Source organism: Hermetia illucens, chromosome 4, assembly GCF_905115235.1.
Source record: "Hermetia illucens chromosome 4, iHerIll2.2.curated.20191125, whole genome shotgun sequence".
Lineage (NCBI taxonomy): Eukaryota > Metazoa > Arthropoda > Insecta > Diptera > Stratiomyidae > Hermetia > Hermetia illucens.
In genome coordinates, this window is record NC_051852.1 from 107457474 (window position 1) to 107477969 (window position 20496).

Here is a 20496-nt window from a genome sequence, read left to right on the forward strand (position 1 = left end):
GAAATAGGACTATCACTCCAAGCGACATGATATGAGTTTGGTGTGTAAAGATAATGCGAGCTTCTCTCTAAATGTTGGGAAAATGACAACCTATGAGGTTTTTGCCAAAAACTATGCACACAAAAGATAAACAATAGAAACGGCAGCAGTAACTGCCATTCCATATGAGTCTTTCTTTTTTCTTTGTGAAAGATAGACTATAATTCAATCTTAAATTCTCCGATAATAGTTGAAACTTGGCGGCCTTCGAAATTTTTAATCAAATAAATTACCGAATTTCGTTAAAATATTTGGTGTTAATTAATCTGAAATAATAATTAACCTCTAATATGAAACTAACTATACTTGCCCAGGTACAATGCCCTCCATAAATTAATAACAAATACACGTGCTTTCAAAACGTCAGCCACTTGTCAATACCGGTCGGGATAAAAATATTAGTTCCATTCGCTCCTGTTCTCACGAAAATGGGTAAATTTACAAAGAAAAAGAAATCAAACATAGTGAAATCGCGTAAGGAACTTCGCAAAGAAAAGCGTCAACAGAAAAAGGAGAACAAACGAAACTTCTTCTCACGCAAGAAGTCGAAACCTGGGCAATTTGTACACAAACCACCCCAACAACATGACTCTGAAGAGGATGAAGGAAACGCCGGCTTTGAAGATGTCAACAGTGAAATTGAGTCCGATTTCGAGCTAAGTGACGATGAGATGAATGCCAAGTTGAGCAAAATCAAGCCAGTCCCTAAAAAAACAGTAGTCTCCCAGCCAGACCGCTTCCTTGAAAACCAACAGAAGGAGAAACGAAAGGAGCAGGAACTTCAGAAAAAGATGCGTAAAAGGCGAATTGAACAGTTAAAAAGCGCAAACGAGGAAGACGACAAGATCATTCGCAAGCTGGAGAAGAAACTCAGAATTGATAAGCATAAAAATGACAAATCTGTCCATAAAATGTTTGGGGATGGATTGGACTACGCTTTGGAGCTGTGCCTTCCTGAGAATATCGAGAAAATGTACAAAGCCGCAAAAGATGCAGCTGAGTCTGATGACGATTCGGATGATGCATTTAACGAGGATCTTGCAGCTGCAATAGGGGATGATAAGGTGACAAAAGCGAAGAAGAAAAAGAAGCGGGAAGAGGCGAAGGAGAGTAAACGGATGAAACGACTGTCCAAGGCTGAGGAGAAATATTTCAAAGATGAATTGGATTTGAGCGGGTCCGATTCAGAGTTTGGAGGTGAAAATGATGATGAAGCCGGTAATAGGCAGAAACTTATACAAGATTCGGAGGATAGTGATTTTGACATCATGGAAAGTGGAGAAGAAGCTGAAGATGCCAGCGAAAGTGGAGAAGGAGAAAATAGTGAAGCGGAAGACGGAGTTTCTGGCTCCGACTTAGATGAAGGTGAAGACGATGAGTCAGGATTAGATGATGAGGAAAATGAAAGTTTTGCAGAGGTGAACGATGACGATAGTGATGACGCTGATGGCGAAAACCACGGAGCTGGTCCAGAAAATGGAGATCACAAGATATGGGAAGATATTTACGGACGTCAAAGGGATAAGGATGGAAATATTGTTGAGGTAAGTATCGGCCCTCTCTGAGAAACAGTTTTGAATCGGTTAGATCACATGCTGTAAGCATTCTAATTCCTCCACGCAGGTCACGTTCCCAGGAATTAAAATCCGAAATTGTTGCAATTGTATTGAACCTGGATGCTGGGGATTGGTACGGATAGCTATCGCCGTCTTTCTTTTAGGTTTTATAAAAGGAATTTATTCCGGCTCTGACTTCGTTTTCGTTCTGCAAGACAAATGGGAAATCTGTATCTCAACTTCTTGTCTGGCTATTCTCCACGCACATTTAACTTTATCTTTAAAGTTTTAGTTTAACCGCATTTTCTCATGAATTACGTGTTCCTTTGATACCAAAGGTGGTTTCTCAGGACCCTTCTTACAATTCTGATACACACACTGGCCTACTTGCATTAATTAACTGTGCTTAGTACCACCAGGCAGTTCGGGCTTATTAGGGTTGGGTAGCAATGCTAATTTTAGCTTCTCCCATTGGGCAGTACATCTTACTATAACCACCTTCACCACCTCCACCTTCACATTTATGAATTCGATCCGAAAGTGTTCCATGACTTCCTGAGAGGCCTTTTCCCTGCACGTTCATACCATTCCTGAACTGTATGATCTCACACCCAGATATTACCGCCAAAATTGCGAAATGGTTCACTAATTATGGCCGCATCGCAGGTTTTAAGGGTTTTGTGTGAAACAAATCCTTATTAAAATCGATGATCAATGTCTGCCTGTCTGTCACACCCGATTTACTCGGAAACGGCTGATCCGATTGTCACGAGATTTTGTGAGAACATGTGGTGTCTTCCTTTACATGCCGCGCTATTTTGTGTTGAGTTTAGGGGGGCTTTTTTTCACAGAATATAGGCATATGGGGTACCAAAGGGTAGACTCGATTATTACTTTTTGAAACTAATTCTTTTTCTGATATTGGGTGAATCATATTGGAGTGAGGACTCGAAATGTGTCTCCAAAAAGTGAAACAGATCTCGTTCTCAGAAACTATCCAACCGAAAAATCTGAAAAAAATCACAGTGATGCATCTATATGGAATTTAGGCTCACGACATAATTCTAAAATTTTGAACGCAATCCAACTATAATTAAGAAAGTTATAGAAGGTCAAATTTTGGCATTCTAGGTAAGTCTAAGACGTGTGTGACGTCATCATATAAAGTGAACTTATATGAACCGCGGGGTCTATGAGGACATTTTAGATTAAGTTTTTTGGCTTTTTTAGTTATTTGCATGGATATGTATATGCTAATAAAGCTTGTGGTAATAGTCAATATAATAGACGTATGTTGTTACCAGTGGTTTTTAATTTACTTATATATATGTGTGCTTTTGTGCGCAGAGTCAAGTGGAAATCCGTGAAATGCATTAGATCAATTTAGATGCGCACATATATCATATATGTAGGTATCGTCATATATGTAGGTATCGTCAGGCAGTAATAGGTAACGTTTGTTTATTTAGGATGAACACAATATTTATGTCTTTGATATGTATGTATATATGTGTATCTTCCAGTTTGGCATAATATGAAAGATTATGTTGCATTCTTAGCTATGTACGAATGGAAAATCGTGCATAGAGAGTTTCTCACATAAGATGAAGCGCATAGATCGTGGTTACCTGAAATACACTCCTTCTCTACTGTTCTACACCAAGTGCATGGTGCAGCCAAAAATCCAATTGTCGCCCCTCTCTAATATTTGATCTACCCACTACCACTTCCGCCTTCCGAACACATTGCGACAGGCCTGTGCGACGCTAGCTGGTGTTGACGAAGGTTTGGAGCATTCGAGTAACAGCGGGGGTCTCTTTCCATCTGCTATTCCCATATAGCAACACAGAAAGAACACTAACGCAGAACAATCTCAAATCGATCTTAGTGTTTAGATGTCAGATAAGGCAGCGACAGCGTATCTAGCGTTGTTAATGCGTCGAGTAACATCGGTGCCACCATCGGCAAAAACCACGCTTCCTAGATATCGGGAGAGTACGGTGATCAATCGGACTGAGAACCTTGGTTGTGTTCGTGTTTATTTCCAGTCCAAATTTACTTACCTCCCTTTCCAAATCCAGAGCCATTTCTCCAAGGTCCATGACCCGCTGAGCGAGCAAACAGATCTGGTGATTGAGAAAATGCCATGGTCCATTAAACTCCTCCAGCATGAAGAATGTCAACGATAACAAGAAGAAATTATATCGATGGCTTCGCTTTAGACTCAAAATCCTGAGATTTAACTTGATGCAGCACGTCGCCATCATATGTTGCTCTGATATTAGCTATTAGTTTCTCCAGAATGCTTCTCATCCATAAAGCATGTCAGATACACTCCCTGTTCACGTTGTCGAAAGGTTTCTCGAAATCGATGAAGAGCAAATGAAGCGAAGATCCAAACTCAAGTGCACTGTTCCGAAATGAATCGGAAGGTGTTGATGTGGTCAATGCAGAAGGATCTGGAGCGGAAACCAATCTGCTCTCTGTCGATCAAGCTTTCGAGATGATCTTTAATGCGTTGCAGGATTATTTTAGCTATTATCTTTGCGATGGTAGGGAGCACGCAGATACGTCTCCAATTGTCACACTCAAAATGGGTGCCATTTTATGGAATCTTAACGATCATGGCCTTCTTCCACTCAATAGCAAATTCCCTGTTATGACATACACTACGCTGAATTTACCGCGATTTTGTTTGGTATCGAATTTCGAACCCGTCATCACTCGTAGCGGCTAATAGAGCTTCAAACCATTCCGTTTATCGATATCCTTCCACGATTCTGTAGTCAGCCAGACTTATGACGATCCTTAGAGTAGTGGGCGATAAACTGCGTAGCACTCTAGAAAAAAGTATTTTTGATGGCGGATCGATGCTTGTCAATATTCTTAGGTGGATTACGATCAGTAAGATAGCCACTCTTGAACGACAACTGTATTATACAGGTGGTCGGTGTTGTACACGGGAGGTCGTTGCTTTCCAATCTAGCGAGAAAAGGCAAACGCAACACGCAAACGAATGTAAGCGACTATCAGATGGTGGTCAAGGCCGATGTTAGCACCTGTCTTATTGCGCATATCCAACTCCTAAACTAGACAATCCCCTTAAATCTACTACTGATCGCAAAGTGGTCGATCTGAGCTTATGACCGGCTCTGTGCTTGCACAATGAAGTTCCAGAAATCCACAAACATCCCACCGATAATGTTATGGACGCCAAGGCCATGCTTGGCATGTAGATCAGCCATCACGATCACAATGTCACCTTTATGAATCCTCCCCTGAACTGCGTGTAATTCTTCGTAGAAAGCATCCTTCTTCACTATATGGGAAGCTTCCGTTTTTGCATAGCAGTGTGCAATTTTAATGCTGCTAACCTGCTCCAAAATCTTTCAGTCAGAAGTCTGCCAGAAACCGGCTTCCACGTGAAGAAAGCGCGCCTTGTGGTAGCCGTCAGAAACAATCTGACATCGAATTTGCGTCTACTACCACACGACTTTCCAGAGTACAAAAGCACATTGCCGCAAGAGCAAGAGGAATACTCTCCAGAGTTCCACCATCTTACTTAGCTTTGGCCCAGAATGTATAGCTTATATCGTTGAAATTTTCGCTCGAGTTGGACTAAGGGAGCATTCTGAGGACCCTCGCTACCGTTGTCGAGCGGAGAGACCGTGCACCCATTCCAGAAACCAATCATAGTCCGTTTTCGATAGGCAAAGGTCGTCGGGGTGAGGTTAGCAATAAAGTTTCAAAATTTGCAGCTCCCGTAAACAAGTAGAAGTAGTATTTTCTGTTCGTTTCCGTCTGTGAGTCTATATTTTTAGTTGTAACTCAGGTGTTTTCCCTAGTTTTTATCTTTCGGGTCGCTACTACTGTTCCGCCCAGAAAAAGATACGAAACAGATGTTGAGGCAAATATACGACAATACAATTCTTGCACTCGTTAGCTAGTGCTACTGGGAAGACGGCACCATCCACAAATATGTATAGGAAATAATAAAGGATACACGCTTGAATGTGAAGGTTTTTTCTCCAGTCAAATTTGTTGGTTTGGATCATGTCAAGTTGAGAAAATTTTCTTCGAATTCTTGCTGCATGGATCCTTATTATTTTTGAATCAAATTTGATTAAAAAAGATCGGAAGAAGTTTGCTCCACTGAACGCAGACTGAAACGGTAGATTGAGGACTCAGGATTTATGATATATAGTATTTTTAATCATGGCAAAAAGCAGTTGGAAGGGAGAGACAATTTTCTAGATAGTCTATTGATAGTAAGATCTTTTTGTCGATAAGCACACCCAGGATTTCGTTGTTTGTATTAAATACCTATAACTGCTCCAAAAACAGTCCAGCATTTGACTGGGCTTAAAATCCTTCAATTCAGCGCTTTAATGATATATAATAATAAATAATATTATTTCCCTCTTTTTCAGGAAAAAGCAACAAAATATGTTCCACCACATGTTCGGGCGCGGCTTGAAGCAGAAAATCCTAGTGACTCAAAACGAAAGGAAAAGCTGGCGAACCTTCAGCGTCATTGTAAAGGATTCCTGAATCGATTATCCGAGGCGAATATCCATAAAATCGCTGGAGACATTGAAAACTTATATCGTTCAAATTCACGGTTTGATATGAACAATACACTCACGAAACTAGTGAGTGAAGCAATAATTAGTCATGTGTTATCACCAGAACGAATGGTCTTAGAATATGCAATGTTGGTGGCTGTATTGCATGCGAATGTTGGCAATGAAGTTGGTGAGTAATTTGCAATTTTTTTCTGATTTTCACTGTTAAATAATAGAGATTGCTCTTGAAATGTTAGAAAAAAATGGTTAAATGAACCTTGTACCATAGCAACGCGAAAATTAGAACTCGCAGAAATTAGAAAAGTTTGGAAATTAGAGCAAACAACTTATTTGGTTCTAACTTCCGAGCTTAGAATTGAGTTTTCTGTTTGCAAGGTATTTTTTTATGTTTTATGTCCCATTTTTCGAACATACTTATTTTTTTAGGTTGGGTAGGTGAATGTGTTTAAGCATTAAGTGTTGGAGTTCTGTATCGGTAAACTGTGTGGCTACCAATTAAATACCTCCGTTTGACCTATTACTTCGGGCTAGCCTCGGTTTAGGGAGCCTACAAGTAACGGATTTCCTTTCATCAAAGGGAGGGTATGGGGGGAAGGGGTTCAAAAAGTACGTAAACTGTGTACGCTTAGTGGCCGGTTGGCTGTCGGTCAAAATGGTTATGTTTCAAATGGGGCTCAACCGTTGGCAAGGCTTCCAGTGTCGCCAGTTCTTCTGCTGGGGTTACGTTGGCCAATCCTGGTAGATTGTACGATTCGGTGACACTGTGTGTATCCATAGGACATTTTTGATCCGTCGGTGAAAAATACTGTGCTTTCTACTCTGTCCTTCTTGGAAAGTTCAAGACAAAATTCCCCGTGAAGTTTGGCTTGCGTGTGGCGTAGTCCGTGGGGAATATCGAGAGTTCCTGAGGTACTTCGTCTAGGAGTTTATCACGGCCGTAGGGTTTTGCTGTCCGGGCTCACGTAGTCTGACAGTACTGACTGAGGTCTAGGGGAAAGAAGTGTAGGAGTACATTAAGAGCGTCTGCCGGGCAGGACTGCAAAGCTCCGGCAGCATCTGCACACGCGGTCCTTTGACTATTATTGAGCTTCGTTCTATTCTACTTCTTGCTTAGCGCCCATACAGGAGAACCATGCGTTAGGATAGGATGGACCGCGGCTGTGTACATCCAGAGAATCATCCTCGCCGGAGACCCTATTTCCTGGCAAAAGTCTTCTTGCAAACGTAGAGGGGTATACAGGTCTTCTTAACCCTCATTTATGTGTCCAATTTCCAATTTAGCTAGGATTACACCCAGATACTTTACTTTGGAGGAAAGAAACTCTCTTTGTTCATTTAGCCGCGGAAGAGAGAATTCGAGTATCCTGTCTTTGTAGTGAATAGCATGAGCTCCGTTTTGGTTGTTTTTATGCTGAGTGCGCATCTCGCGGCCCCACAGGCACACCTTTCCCAACGTTCCTTCCATGATTTCACTTATAACGGAGGGAAACATCCCTGACCTTTCCGCTCAAGTCCAATATCCGCTGAATCGCATCGGAGAGATGGCGCCACCCTGGGCGTATCTATGTTCAGAGCTTTGGTCAATTGGCTGTTTCCCAGATCAGACTGGATTATTCTAATTCTTTGCATGTATTCCTAAATCTTCCTATACTAGTTAAGGGTGATGATGACGTTGGTACTTATGTTGTTTAATGCTTCCCCGCGAGTATAATGCTTGCATTGTAGTGATCGCTCAGCTAAGCTAATTACCTCGTGGAAAGCGGTTTCCGTGGATTTGCCGTGGAGATAGGTGTGCTGAGATGGATGGATGGTGTTCTTTCTATAATCATCCTTAAGTGGATAAACCACGTCACAACTCTTTCCTGCTGTTTCTGTATCATGACTAGCATTATGCCATCTGGGCCCAGGGGTCTAAATCTGAATGGAGAAGCTGTTTATAGCCCCGCCGATTTTATTTCCGATAATTACTGATTCGATAGTCTCACACGGCTGGGGCTGCATACCCCCAAGCAGGCTCTGGATCGCAGTCCTCTTCAATGGCGGGCCGTGCGCCTGGTTCAGACGGGTTTCACCATCAAATTCCCTTCCGATTTTAGGAAACGAGGGGCTTCAATGTTCTTTGTACATAATCTTACTGAGTTTCGCAGATTTGCTGGTGCTTTCAATGTTCTGACAACGTCCCAATCAGGATTGCCTCTTGGCAGGCTTGATGGCCTGTACTTCTTCAATATGGTTGCCAATATTTGTGTCTGTAGTAGATGTTGAAGACATTCTTGATTAGTGTTACCTTTTCCAGAGCCCCGACCTTTGACTCCAGTTTGTCTGTTGTGCCAAACTTACCAATTTGCGCACCGGAGAGAGTTTGTTCTTGATAACACGACCAAAATTCCTCTAGTGGATCTTGCTGGGACCCTAAAAGGATTGGGGATCTCTGCAGATCCCACTGTGATCTGAGAAGGATCTCTGGTCAGATACTCTCCAGTTATATGTCGTACTGTCGGTTAGTAGGGTGATTTAAAGGACCTCCTTCCAACTACAGTTCTTTGAGCTGCATTGGTGTGCTGCCCCTATCACAATGATGTATTTGTATTGATAATAAAATCTTTGATTCCCACACTGCCCCAAAGCCTGTGCCTTACATTGTTGTCGCAGCCTATCAACAGGTTAACCTTCTTTGCAGCGATGGTAAACGTAAAATGTTGCAGCTCTTCTGGCGGAGCTGATCGGTTATGAGGCATTTAAGCCGACGAAATATAGCTGCAACTCAGGTCCACAGACGAGCGTGCAGGCTCTTCTTGGTGCGGATAGAAGTTCTAGGTCTGTCCCGATCAGTGCCTCTTGTACAGTGGAATAAATTGTAATATTTACTTCGGAACCCTTCTGATGGTGGGGTCTCCTTCGATCCAGGGCTCCTGCATAGTGCGACGACGATGGCTTCAAGGAAAACCAGCAGATTAGCTGAGGCGCACTTTGACTGCTGCATATTTATCTGCGCTATCCTCAGCATGATCTGCTTGTGTAGGGGTTCGTCAGTTCCCGTCGCACCGTCGAACTTCATCTTCCCCACCAACTCCTCTTGAAGAAGAGCTGAGAATTTTGTAGTCATAGGTCTCAGAGCAAGTTATATTTTCAGTATTCCAGTAAATTAAAATGATTAATTTCTTAAGAGGAGTAGACATTTTCCCGCACTTTAAAGTATACACGTAGACAGTACTTAAGAAATGTAAATATTCTTTTTCATTCACATTACTTTGTCAACTGCTAGGTTTGCATCAAGTTTTTAACGCGATGGCAGGGTCAGCTTTCATTCCGTCTAAAAATGTTGCTAGGTATTATATCGTTAAAATTCTAGGCCCAAATGTGAAGGAATTAAGTATTTTAGGAATCTTTGGCACAGTCACAGGAAAGCGTATATTTTAGAAACTCTATCAGAAAGTCAAACCCCAAAAATATATCGTAATTCAGGCAAAAGAAGTAACTTTTTACAGTAATCAGATTTCGATAATTCCAAATTACTGCAGCAAACGGATTTAGATAACTCCAATTTACTTTCCACCGATATTATGATCTTTAGCAGGGAACTTAATCCGAATTCCTCGGGGGTTCACTCAAAGCGAAGTAAATATAGTGCAAAAAGTTCTGTTACGTAACACACTTTGTGGTTATTCCATTCTGTCATAATTCGGTTGGGGAGTCTCTTCATATATAAGTGCCATATACCTATATGTCAACGAGACCTACACGTCATCATTGACGATTCTTGACAATGTGGTCCTTTCACGACTTTCCAATTAGCTTGTATTCTCTTTCAATTGTTCTGTGCTAAGTAGTTAGAAGGCGGGGATAGTGAATTCCATTGCATGGTGCAACCCGCTCTGGAGTTGTTGCCCTCCCTCAGTGTGTGACCTATTCACGGTCACTTCTGCCTTCTGATTTTCATTTGACAGAGTTAACTGAATTTGGATTGAATTAAATTTATTTGGAGCTTTTTCTTTCAGTTTAGAAAACATCTTTATGTTCCTATTATTTCGCTACTCGATGTTGCATCTACAATTTCATTATTTTTTTCGATCACTTTGTCACAGAAGTTGGTATATTTTTCTTCGTTTACAGGTGCCCATGTCTTAGAAACGCTCGTAGTTAAAATTGAAAAATACATCAATAATATCAATACCATGGACGTTGAAAACAAAGAGTTCGATAACACACTCTTTCTGCTCTGCCACATGTACACGTTTAAGGTAAGCACGAGTGCCCTCTCTTTATTGTTCTTTTTGATATAACAATTTTATCCCCATAGATCTTCCAGCACTCCTTAATTTATGAAATATTGAAGCGGCTTAGTGAACATTTATGCGAAAAGTCAGTCGAATGTTTACTTTTAGTGTTACGATCGGTTGGCTTTCAGCTGAGAAAGGACGATCCATTGGCATTAAAAGATCTGATACTTCTCATTCAGAAGAAAGCTAGTGAAGCGCCTCCGGAAGTGAAGGAAAAGTAAGTAATTCGCTAGTTTGTGTTATTATTCGGAATACTGAATGCAAATTGTTGTTTTATTTATTCTAGTGCACGACTGAAGTTCATGATTGAAATTTTATTGGCAATAAAGAACAATAACATGACTAAAATCCCCCAATATGACCCTAGTCTAGCGGAGCATTTGAGGAAAATCTTAAAGTCAATGATGGTAAATGGAAAATATGTGACCACGCTGAATATTACAATTGACGATTTATTAAATGGTAAGTGTCCTAAGAGAATAAATTTAGTCTGAAAATTGATTGATCTGAATATGGCTGACCTCTGAAGATCCAATAAAAGTTGATTGAAGAGGATATGTGGATATAAAGGAGTCTAGGTAGTGGAAGCATTCAAAAATGACCTTGTCATCATAAAGGCACAAAAACGATAACGAAAGCATTTTGTCGTTCATTTTGATGTGGATTTAAGTAGTTCAGTGCGAGCCAGGGAATTCCCTGCTCCCCTGTGTTTAAATAAAGTTGTTAACGAATCATATCCAACCTTCCAAAAGAAAAAAAGGTATGATCTTCGTCTTCCACAACCCCACTCCAAAACACAGAATCAGGAGATCGTGTCTTCCCAATCGGGTGCAGATAAAACTGAAAGTCTCCATGCCCCCTTGGGAGCTGGGTAAGGAAATAGTCAGTTTCACTCACCATGCTTCCGATTCACCCACGCATCTAAATTGCCAATAGCCGCACAGTCCATCTGCCTATTGTCCTCTTGGATAGTGGATTCCAATGGAATTGTTAAAATTTCTTAATGTGTAACTTACGCACTGCTTCCGCCTTTTGATCAACACGTCCGCGGACATCTGGTTCATATTTCGGCGAAGTTCTTCATTTGTTATTATTTGGGACTAGAGTACCCCGATGGGTGGACTAAGAATTGGTGAAAGCTTGAATTTTCCGAGTAACAGTGGCGATCATTGTCGTTCTATTCTCATACAGCAAGACATAGAGGTCGTTGAGGTGGAATAGCTTATATTTCATATTGATGTTGAGATATCGACATTTAGAGATTTTGGATCATACATCGAAAACAGCTTTAATGCTGTTAATGGGTCGGATGACATTATGTTCGAAGCCGTCGGCAGAAGCAGCTCTTGCTAGATATACAAGCTCTTCGACGTTCTCGATATTCTGCCTATTAATGCAAACAGGAAGAGTACCATGAGAAATCAGACTGATAACTTTGGTTTTGTTTACTTTCAGTCCGACTCTTTGTGCTTTGCTTTGACTTTCAAATCCAGAGCAATTTCACCAAGGTCCATAATTTGGTGAGCGATAGGCAAATACTATCAGCAGAGCTGAGATGTTTGGGGAAATATGTCATTGCTCACTGAACCTCTCCACATCCTCCAGCGATTTTATCTCGATGCAGTCTGTGACATTTTGTACCGCCATATGCTGCTTTGATAATAGCTTTTAGTTTCGCCGAATATCCCTCTTGCTTAAAGCACCCCAACGTTTCCTATCGCCTTCATAGAAAGCATTCTTAAAATCGATGAAGAGCATCTAACGCTGTGATCTAAACTCCGCACACGATTCCACAATGATCCGTAGGTTGTTGGAAGGGCTCCAAGGAAAAGTTTTCCGGGGAGACTGTTAGTGCCGGTGGTTTTACTCTGTTTTAGCGTGGTGATGCCAAATATTTCACTTCTGTTTGGAAGAGCGGTCCGTATCTACATGTTACTGAACTTCAACGGATGAATGAGAATTGCGTTGAAGGGCTCCATTAGCCCCTTTAGCGGCTCGTTAGCGTGGATACGAAGTCTGCCGTCATGTGATCATCGAAAGACATACGAGCACCTGCAAGTTCTTTCTTCCTGCAGTATACGGACGTGAAACCGCTGCTACTTGCGGCAGTTTCTACTTGGCTTAGCAACGCCGCGCTTCATTATATTGTCGCACTTTTTAATGCCAACGGATTCCCGCTCGCAACCATCAACAAAGATTTCAAAATGCCTTCTTTTCATTCTATCAACGTTAAAGCTATGCCCTCTCAATGCATATTGCAAATGAATGCACTAGTATGTCTACCCGTACTCTAACCGGGCTAAGGCAGCAGTGTTGAAAGAATTGTCCCCATTGTCAGTGAATATGTAGCTTCCACCAAGAACCCAACTAAGACCGTAGTTCAATCATCCTATTTATTATTGACTTGTATTCATCTCGATTATACTGGAGACTTTTGCAGCTACATGTTCCTCGTCAAGGTTGATGCTTACTTTCATTGGTTTGAACAGCCAATACAGCAAACCCAGCCAACACAATTATCGCCCACAACGAACTGGTTGTTCGTAGCTGCCGTCCATGTGCCATCGTAATCCAACTGTTTGGAAGGGCACCTTGCATTGAAGAAGGGAATAACTTCCTAGCAAAATACTAGTATTTGCGAAATAAAAAACTTTGTCAACCACGCAACTGTGTCTATTTACAGTTTGTGTTAATGACAAGAAAGATACTTTGCTTATCGCCTGACGGGTTGCGACGGATAAATATTGGGATGTGTGCTCATCTACCACTTCCGGAAGCAGTCCTATTTCGTGTAATTCACCCTTTAACGTCACAGAAGCTTAAAAAACGAATGAAATCGGCGGAAACGGCAGGACCTGATGACATCGCAGTTTAGCTCTGAAAATCGAATAGCAGGTACCTAACACTCCGACTTAGTGAGTTCTTCAATCGCGTTATGGAGGGCGACTGGCAAAAAAGTGCACCGTTCCACAATCGGAGAAAAGGCAGTCCAGTATGTTCAAACTACCGTCCGATTCGGTTATTATCTCATATCATTAAGATCTTTGAAAATATTCCTGGCAACCGCATCCACTGGGCTAAATTGCTTTTCTGCGATCCGAAGAGTCAATTTCGGAGTGCGGCTTCGTGTCCTTTCGCCATGCTTCTTTGTTCTTGTTACAGACACTGTCACGTACTCTATGCAGATGATGTTTTTCTAACGTCTCATAGTAAAGCTGAACTCGAGCAACTTGTGCAAAAGTGGGATGATCGCCTCATGTAGCACGGTTTTCGATTGAATCTGAATTAAACAGCTTTTGACGGTCGACCCCAATAAGACAGGCACTATCATTGTCAGCGGTAGTGGACCTGCCGAGAACTAAGGAATTTAAGTATCCCGGATCAGTGTTACTAGCGAACGGTGAACTGTGCTATAAAATTGTTTGACGCATCAGCGCAATTTGAAAGAAGTGGCGTTCCACAACTGACGTTTTTTGTGATCGATGCATCAACGAAAATCCGCCCCGTCGTCCTGTATGGTTCGGAGTGCTCGCCAACTATCAAAGACAATGAACGACCCGTCGCGATAATGAAGAGGACGAAATGAGGACATCCGCGACCGATATGAGGTTGTATCTATCGTGGAAAAATTACGAGAGAGGCGTTTTCAATTGTATGGTATCGTAATTTGTGCTAACGAGAACTCATTAGTAAGATTGGCCTGAACATCGAAGTCGATGGGAAACGACCAAAAAGCTGACCGAAATATCGATTGCTTGATATGCTATATGGGGAGGCGAGAGCCAGAACAAGTGTATGACCGAGAAGATTAGCGCTTTCGATTCAGTTGAACGTATTCCCCTACTGAAAGAGACAAGGGGTAAAGAAGATCAAGATTTATTCTGCATCCAGAATGCCTGACTTTATTTTGTATTTCATGTCAAGTTTTAACTCAATCCATTTTTTAGCATTCTTTACCTCCGTCGCTAGGACCACCTTTTTTTTGCCTGGATTTGACCACAGAGGTCTTTCGAATAATCATGTGTCACTTTAGAAAAACTTCACGTGTCCTTTACCGATTCGTAGGTCCGCACCGGAACATGACAATTCTACAAACATGGAAATTCACGCGAACTTACTGGCCCGACGTCGCGCGTGGAGCCATAAAATTAAAGATTCGCTGCTAAACAGGAGAAGCATCGATCTCACTTCTCCTGTTTCAGGTGTGCCATGAGGCGCAAGCTTTGAAGTTCCCTCCCTGCTTGGGCGTCCGTTAATGATTAAATTGGAGGAGCCCTTTTAGTAATGTAATCTTCGCGGGGTTAGAGGAAAAGTTCTTAAATCAAGAGAAATTTAGCTGAAATTCATGTTGGTATATTCAAACTAAAAAACTAGAAAATATAATAAAATAAATCAAAATACTAAAAATTTCGTAAGAAGAAGAGTATCCCTCACCCAGAGCTCTTTTAGAGTAAATATATAAGTCTGCAACCAAATTGTAAGTTACCTCTGCAATTATTTCATTAGTGGTAACCACATGTGAAATGGTGACGACAACTAAATGTTCAAACGTCTTCAGTTACGTATCGAAAGGCAACTTTCAGAAAAGAACTCATAATCAACCCTTCTTGATTCCTGACGATATATCTTCATTTTTGCGTATGCCATTCACGATAAGCATTTTCCAGCGAGACTGACTCTAGTTCGTATCGTATGTGAAGTCTGGTTTTTGACATCCCAAATTGGACCTGTAATTATGAGCATCAATATGCCGCCGATTGCCGTCTTGTGAATCAAGCCACCGATAAAACAGCTTGAGGAATCCACTGGCCCGTCGCGCATTAAATGGTGAGGAAAAATATGAAATGATCTCACTTATGCGATTACCAACCATTACCAGGAGGGTGACTATATTTCAATCTGATTTCAACTGAAGAATTTGTTCATCTTCCACTTCCACAATCATTGCCGACATTTACAGTATTTCCGCTTGTCAGCGCAACTGAAGACGAGGAGGCAACAAAACGTATGAAATCGGGAAAAGCAAAAGGACCTAACGACATCGCATCTGCGCTCTGGAAAGCAAAGAGCTGGGTCCCGACACTGTGGCTCAGTGAATTTTTTAATGGAGTTAGTGTACCGTTACGGTGTTGAATGAAGGGCTCTAACACACTTCAAGGCCCTGATCCAATTGGACTGTTGCGCTAACGATCATTATTATTATTCAGGAAGGTAGAACACCATCTGACAAGAAAGTACCATAGTTCCAATATGGAACTCATGGAGAAACACCGTGAGAAGCATCGCCCTATTTACATTGCATTTCTGGATTTGGAGAAAGCGTTTGATTGTGTGCCACACGAACTCATCTGGTATGCTCTACGACCACACTTAGTGCCAGCAGAACTCGTGTGCTGGGTTTAATTGCTCTATCACCATCCGAAAAGTATAGTTCGAAGTGTGGCGGGTGTATCAAAACCGCTTAGTGTCTCTGTTGGTGCTCATTAAAGAAACGCCCTCTCATCACTCCTTTGTTCTTGTTATGGACACCGTTACACGGTACGAGTATATTCAACGTTCAGCGCCCTATGCACTGCTTTATGCAGATAATGTTTTCATAGTGTCTAATAGTAAAAAAGATGATCAGCTTGTCCAAAAAATGGAATGATTACCTAATGCAACACAGTCTGAGATTGAATCTGAATAAAACTGAATTTTTGGCGACCGAACCCCATGAAACAACGCCACTGTCAGCGGCACCGACCTGCTCAGAACTGAGCGATTTAAATATCTTGGGTCAATGCTATCAGCCAATAGAGAAATGCGTTATGAAATTGCTTCACACATCAGTGCAAACTGGCTGAAGTGGTATTCCACAACTGGTATTCTTTGTGATCGACGTATTAATGAACGTTTCAAATATAAAATTTACTGCAATGCCATCCGTCCTGTCATCCTCTATGGGTCTGAGTGTTGGCCGACTATAAATGAACGGCGTCTTGCGGTGCGGTAATGGAGATGAAGATGTTGCGTTGGACTATTGGCGTGACTCGTTTTGATCACATCCGAAATGAGGATATCCGCGATCGATATGGAGTTGCACCTATTGTGGAAAAACTGCGAGAGGGCGTCACGTAATTCGCGCTAACGAGATTGGTCTGAACATCGAAGTGGATGGTAAGCGATCAAACGGCCGGCGGAAACAACCATGGCTTCATACGTTGGGTGGAGATTTGAAAGCCTCGCGATTGTATCCAGAGCAGGCATTTGATAGAACCAAATGGCGAAACGGATCACGACGAACCGATCCCCTTTGTGAACGAGACAACGGCTGAAAAAAAAGAAAAATATGCCAGCTTCTGAAGCAATTAGCATATGCAAACTTAATCTCAAAAGAGTTGAAGTGTTTCTTCCATCAGGTTTTAACAGGATTAATGAGCCTAACATATACTCCCCATGCGCGTGTAACACCTTTACCAAATCACGAGGTCCGTTTTGTCGGAAGATAATAAGAAAGGCACTCGCCAATTGCGACAATTCTAATACTGTTTAAAGAAAACTCCCGAATTTAATCACTGATTAGCCTCCATATGAATTTATACAATTTGTTGCCTTTTTATGTAATAATTTACTTTTCAACTTTTATTCTCCAGAATTCCTTTCAAAATTGTTTCAACTGTTTGCTATCGATGTTAGACTTGTGTTAAAGTTTTGGAAAATGTTTTATTGGTTGTTTCGCAAATTCTGCGCTGATAAGGTGCTCGTTCGTTTCGACCAGGCGCTGTTTTTTATAGGAATCTAACAGAGCACTTAATTGAACGACGACAAACAAGGGTTGATCCAAGACAACACGTCAGCGGAAAACGGGAGAACCGACACACCAGGGCTTTTGCGTGCGTACTTCTAGGGGCAGTACTGATGTAGTTCGATGAGCCGGCACTTTAGATTTTTTCTTTCACTGCAATGAGACGATGGTCGACGGTGAATAATGGAAAACTGCTTTTTACTGTTCCAGATTAGGTGCCCTGATTTTGGGTTAATTTCATTATACGAACCCTGAGAAAGAAAAACTCCGAAGATTTGAAAAAACTCCCTCAAGAAACTCGAATAAATTATGTTAACCAAAAATGTTAAAATAGCGGCCAAAGATCGATTTTTTCATGTAATTTAGTTTGCGATCCATTTTACGCGCGAATCCCTCAATGTCTCCGGCCATTCAATCGATCGAAGTGTATAAAGGATTCCCCCACATGCCCGAGCGTGGCTAGCATAGAGGCAAGCAAGCGGGTACCGACTTCGCAATATTTGCGGGCAGATCTTGGCAGTCAATTTCCCCGAAGTTCTTTTCTTAGCTCCTCTTGTGATTGCCATTAATAATGCAAATCAACCCCTGATGCCTGTATTGTTTTCATACTTTCTAAAATAATAACCTGATGGACTGCTCTACTTCTACTGACCTCATATACTACACAGGATGGGGATATTTTTGTGGTTGGCTTCATTGAGTTTCTCCTAATCCTCCCTGATTTTGAGATTACGTCAGTGTTACAACGTTCCACAGTCTGGTTTAACAGTTTTTTTCTCTTCAGTTCTAAGCATGGTTTGTTTTCGTCTATTTCTGAAGAGAAACGTACAGTATCGAAGGAGGCGGTTCTCGAGATATCAGTATCTGCAAGTTTAATAAATAACACTAGCGGAAAGTAAAAATACGTCTCTCCCTCATTCATTTATTTTTAATTGAAATTGATTCTGTTTATAGTTTTTATTAGGAAATAAATATTGATCCATCCAACCACGAATTCACGTCCTATTTTTTGATTTTCAGCTGATGAAAAAGGCAAGTGGTGGGTCGTTGGCTCCGCTTGGAGTGGAAATATCAAGGATATCAATACAGCAAAGCCGAAAGCTGAGCAACAGAAAACAGAAAAATTCAGTGATCAGTTACTTGCACTTGCTAAGCAACAACGAATGAACACCGAAGACCGCAAGAATGTCTTTTGTATAATTATGAGCGCCGAAGATTACATAAATGCCTTCGAAAGGCTTCTACATCTGGCCATCAAAGATCAGCGAGTAATTGCCACCGTCATAATTCACTGCTGTCTGTCGGAGAAGGTATTCAATCCATATTACGCGGCTCTAGCACAAAAGTTTTGTGAATATGATAGAAAGTATCAGGTGAGGTGATTTGTGGAATAGTTGGTGTCACCATACTATATGAGTTAAGGATACTTTTTTCTAGCTTGCAATACAATTTGCGCTATGGGATAGAATTAAGGAAGTTCGATCGGGATCAAAACAGGAGATGAAGAATTTGGCACAATTGTTGATATATTTGATAAGTAAAGGTGGTCAACCACTTTCTGTTTTGAAGGTAAGTGCGACAATTTTTTGAACTTGGTGGTAGTTTATTAAAATTGTATCAATAACTTCTGTGGGCTCTAACGCCTTTTTTAAATACAGAAGAATCAGATCATCCTTCAGATTGTCTATCCTGTTAATTTATATTTCTTATCAAAATTACAGGTTATCGAATTCGGAGAAATGGATAAGAGTACGTTACGATTCGTGCGTCAAATAGTGTTGGGTCTTTTATTAGGAAACGAAGAGGAATGTTGTCAAGTGAGTTTTCGTGTCTATCCTCGTCTATTCTCATATCATATCATTACCATCCTATCATATTCATTATCATCCTAAATCCATAATTGATTACCTAAAACTTCGACATTCTATTCCAGGTGTTCGCAAGAGTAGCTCCAAGCATGAAATTAGGATTATTTAAGGATAGTATAAGGCTTTTTATACATCATTTCCTACTGAAAGGTTCGAAAAATAGTGATATAGATCCAGACAAGATGAACTTATTACAAGAACGTATAAGCATTGCGGATGAAGCTCTGCAAACTCGCGACTCTAAAGTGAAATTCTAATACAATGTATTGGAGACGTTTGTAATATATTTAGATGTTAATTAAATTGTTTCAATTTTAAACAAATGTTTTCTTTAATATATATTTTATTGGAATATTGGGAGTTAGTTGCGGTTCACTCCTTTGATGAAAATGGGAGAAGGTTGGGAGGGATTGAGGGTGTTGATGATACGAGTCCAAAAGGGTTGAAGTTGAAGAACAATAGCCAGATAACCTTTTCTAGACTTGAAGATGAATGACTTTACTGAAGCTCGCAGAGCTTTCAAGTGAGTGAGATCAGCCTGTTTTCCGGAAGTCTTATTGTTTTCCTTACAACGTGTTTCAAATGGAGTTTCCTATGAATCTCAGGTGAATCAGCATGGGTAAGAGCACAGAGACCTAGAGGAAGGAACGTAACAAGAAAGCATAAAAGGAGGCGAGGGTTTCGTCATAAGTTAATGAAGTAGCCAAGACAATTCTCGAATCGGTATTTCGCCTCGCCGATACCTCAGTTGATATCGAAAAAGGAGGTTGGACAGAGTCATTGCAGAAGAGTTAATTTCGCCAACTTCTAGTTTAAACAATCCTTCATGAGTGAGTCAATTCAAAAAGAGTTGCTGTGCTGAAGGAGATACCAGCGTTGAGGCTATTAGCATTTACTGGCAACTCGAAAATTTCTCGGGTTCGGTAATTCAAAACTAACCTAACACCAAAAGAAGCAAGGAAGGAAAGAAAAGAATACGCAAGGATCAAAAAGCCAAGTTTAAAAATAATGAATTTCTCTCATTTGATTATTAGATAACACAAACCTAAATATGATACTTTTGCATGGTCTAAATAAACATTCCTCGTTAGGATTTCCCTGCTTTATTCTCCAGCGCAATGTTCGCAATCCCCAGGGCTCTAGAGAGAAAATCCGGGCCCATGTGAATGTTGTGCCGAAAAACGAGGCCTGGGGCCATTATCCGTTTTCTTATTAAAATTTCTTTCGAGCTCGGGAGGCCCCCTCGCGTCCGGCCAGCCGTCTCTTATCCTTTTGCAGCAATTGCTTTTCTCGCATCTATCTTCACATTTCCCCACTCAACCAGGTCTTATGGCTCTCTTTTGAGGCTTGACAATTTTAGTGATCCCATAGTACTAGCAGCGA

The 20496-nt window shown here is 41.2% G+C and overlaps 1 protein-coding gene across 1 annotated transcript; it reads left to right on the forward strand.

Annotated features, from left to right (window-relative positions):
- The first annotated feature begins 411 nt into the window (after positions 1-411).
- On the forward strand, positions 412-19432 carry LOC119656270 (nucleolar MIF4G domain-containing protein 1 homolog). The gene is made up of 9 exons (XM_038062693.1): positions 412-1583; positions 6026-6350; positions 10295-10422; positions 10482-10678; positions 10748-10923; positions 18266-18618; positions 18683-18814; positions 18967-19062; positions 19179-19432. Exons 1-9 carry the CDS (start codon positions 468-470, stop codon positions 19368-19370), a joined length of 2715 nt encoding a protein of 904 aa, XP_037918621.1. The 5' UTR covers positions 412-467; the 3' UTR covers positions 19371-19432.
- Positions 19433-20496: the final 1064 nt, after the last annotated feature.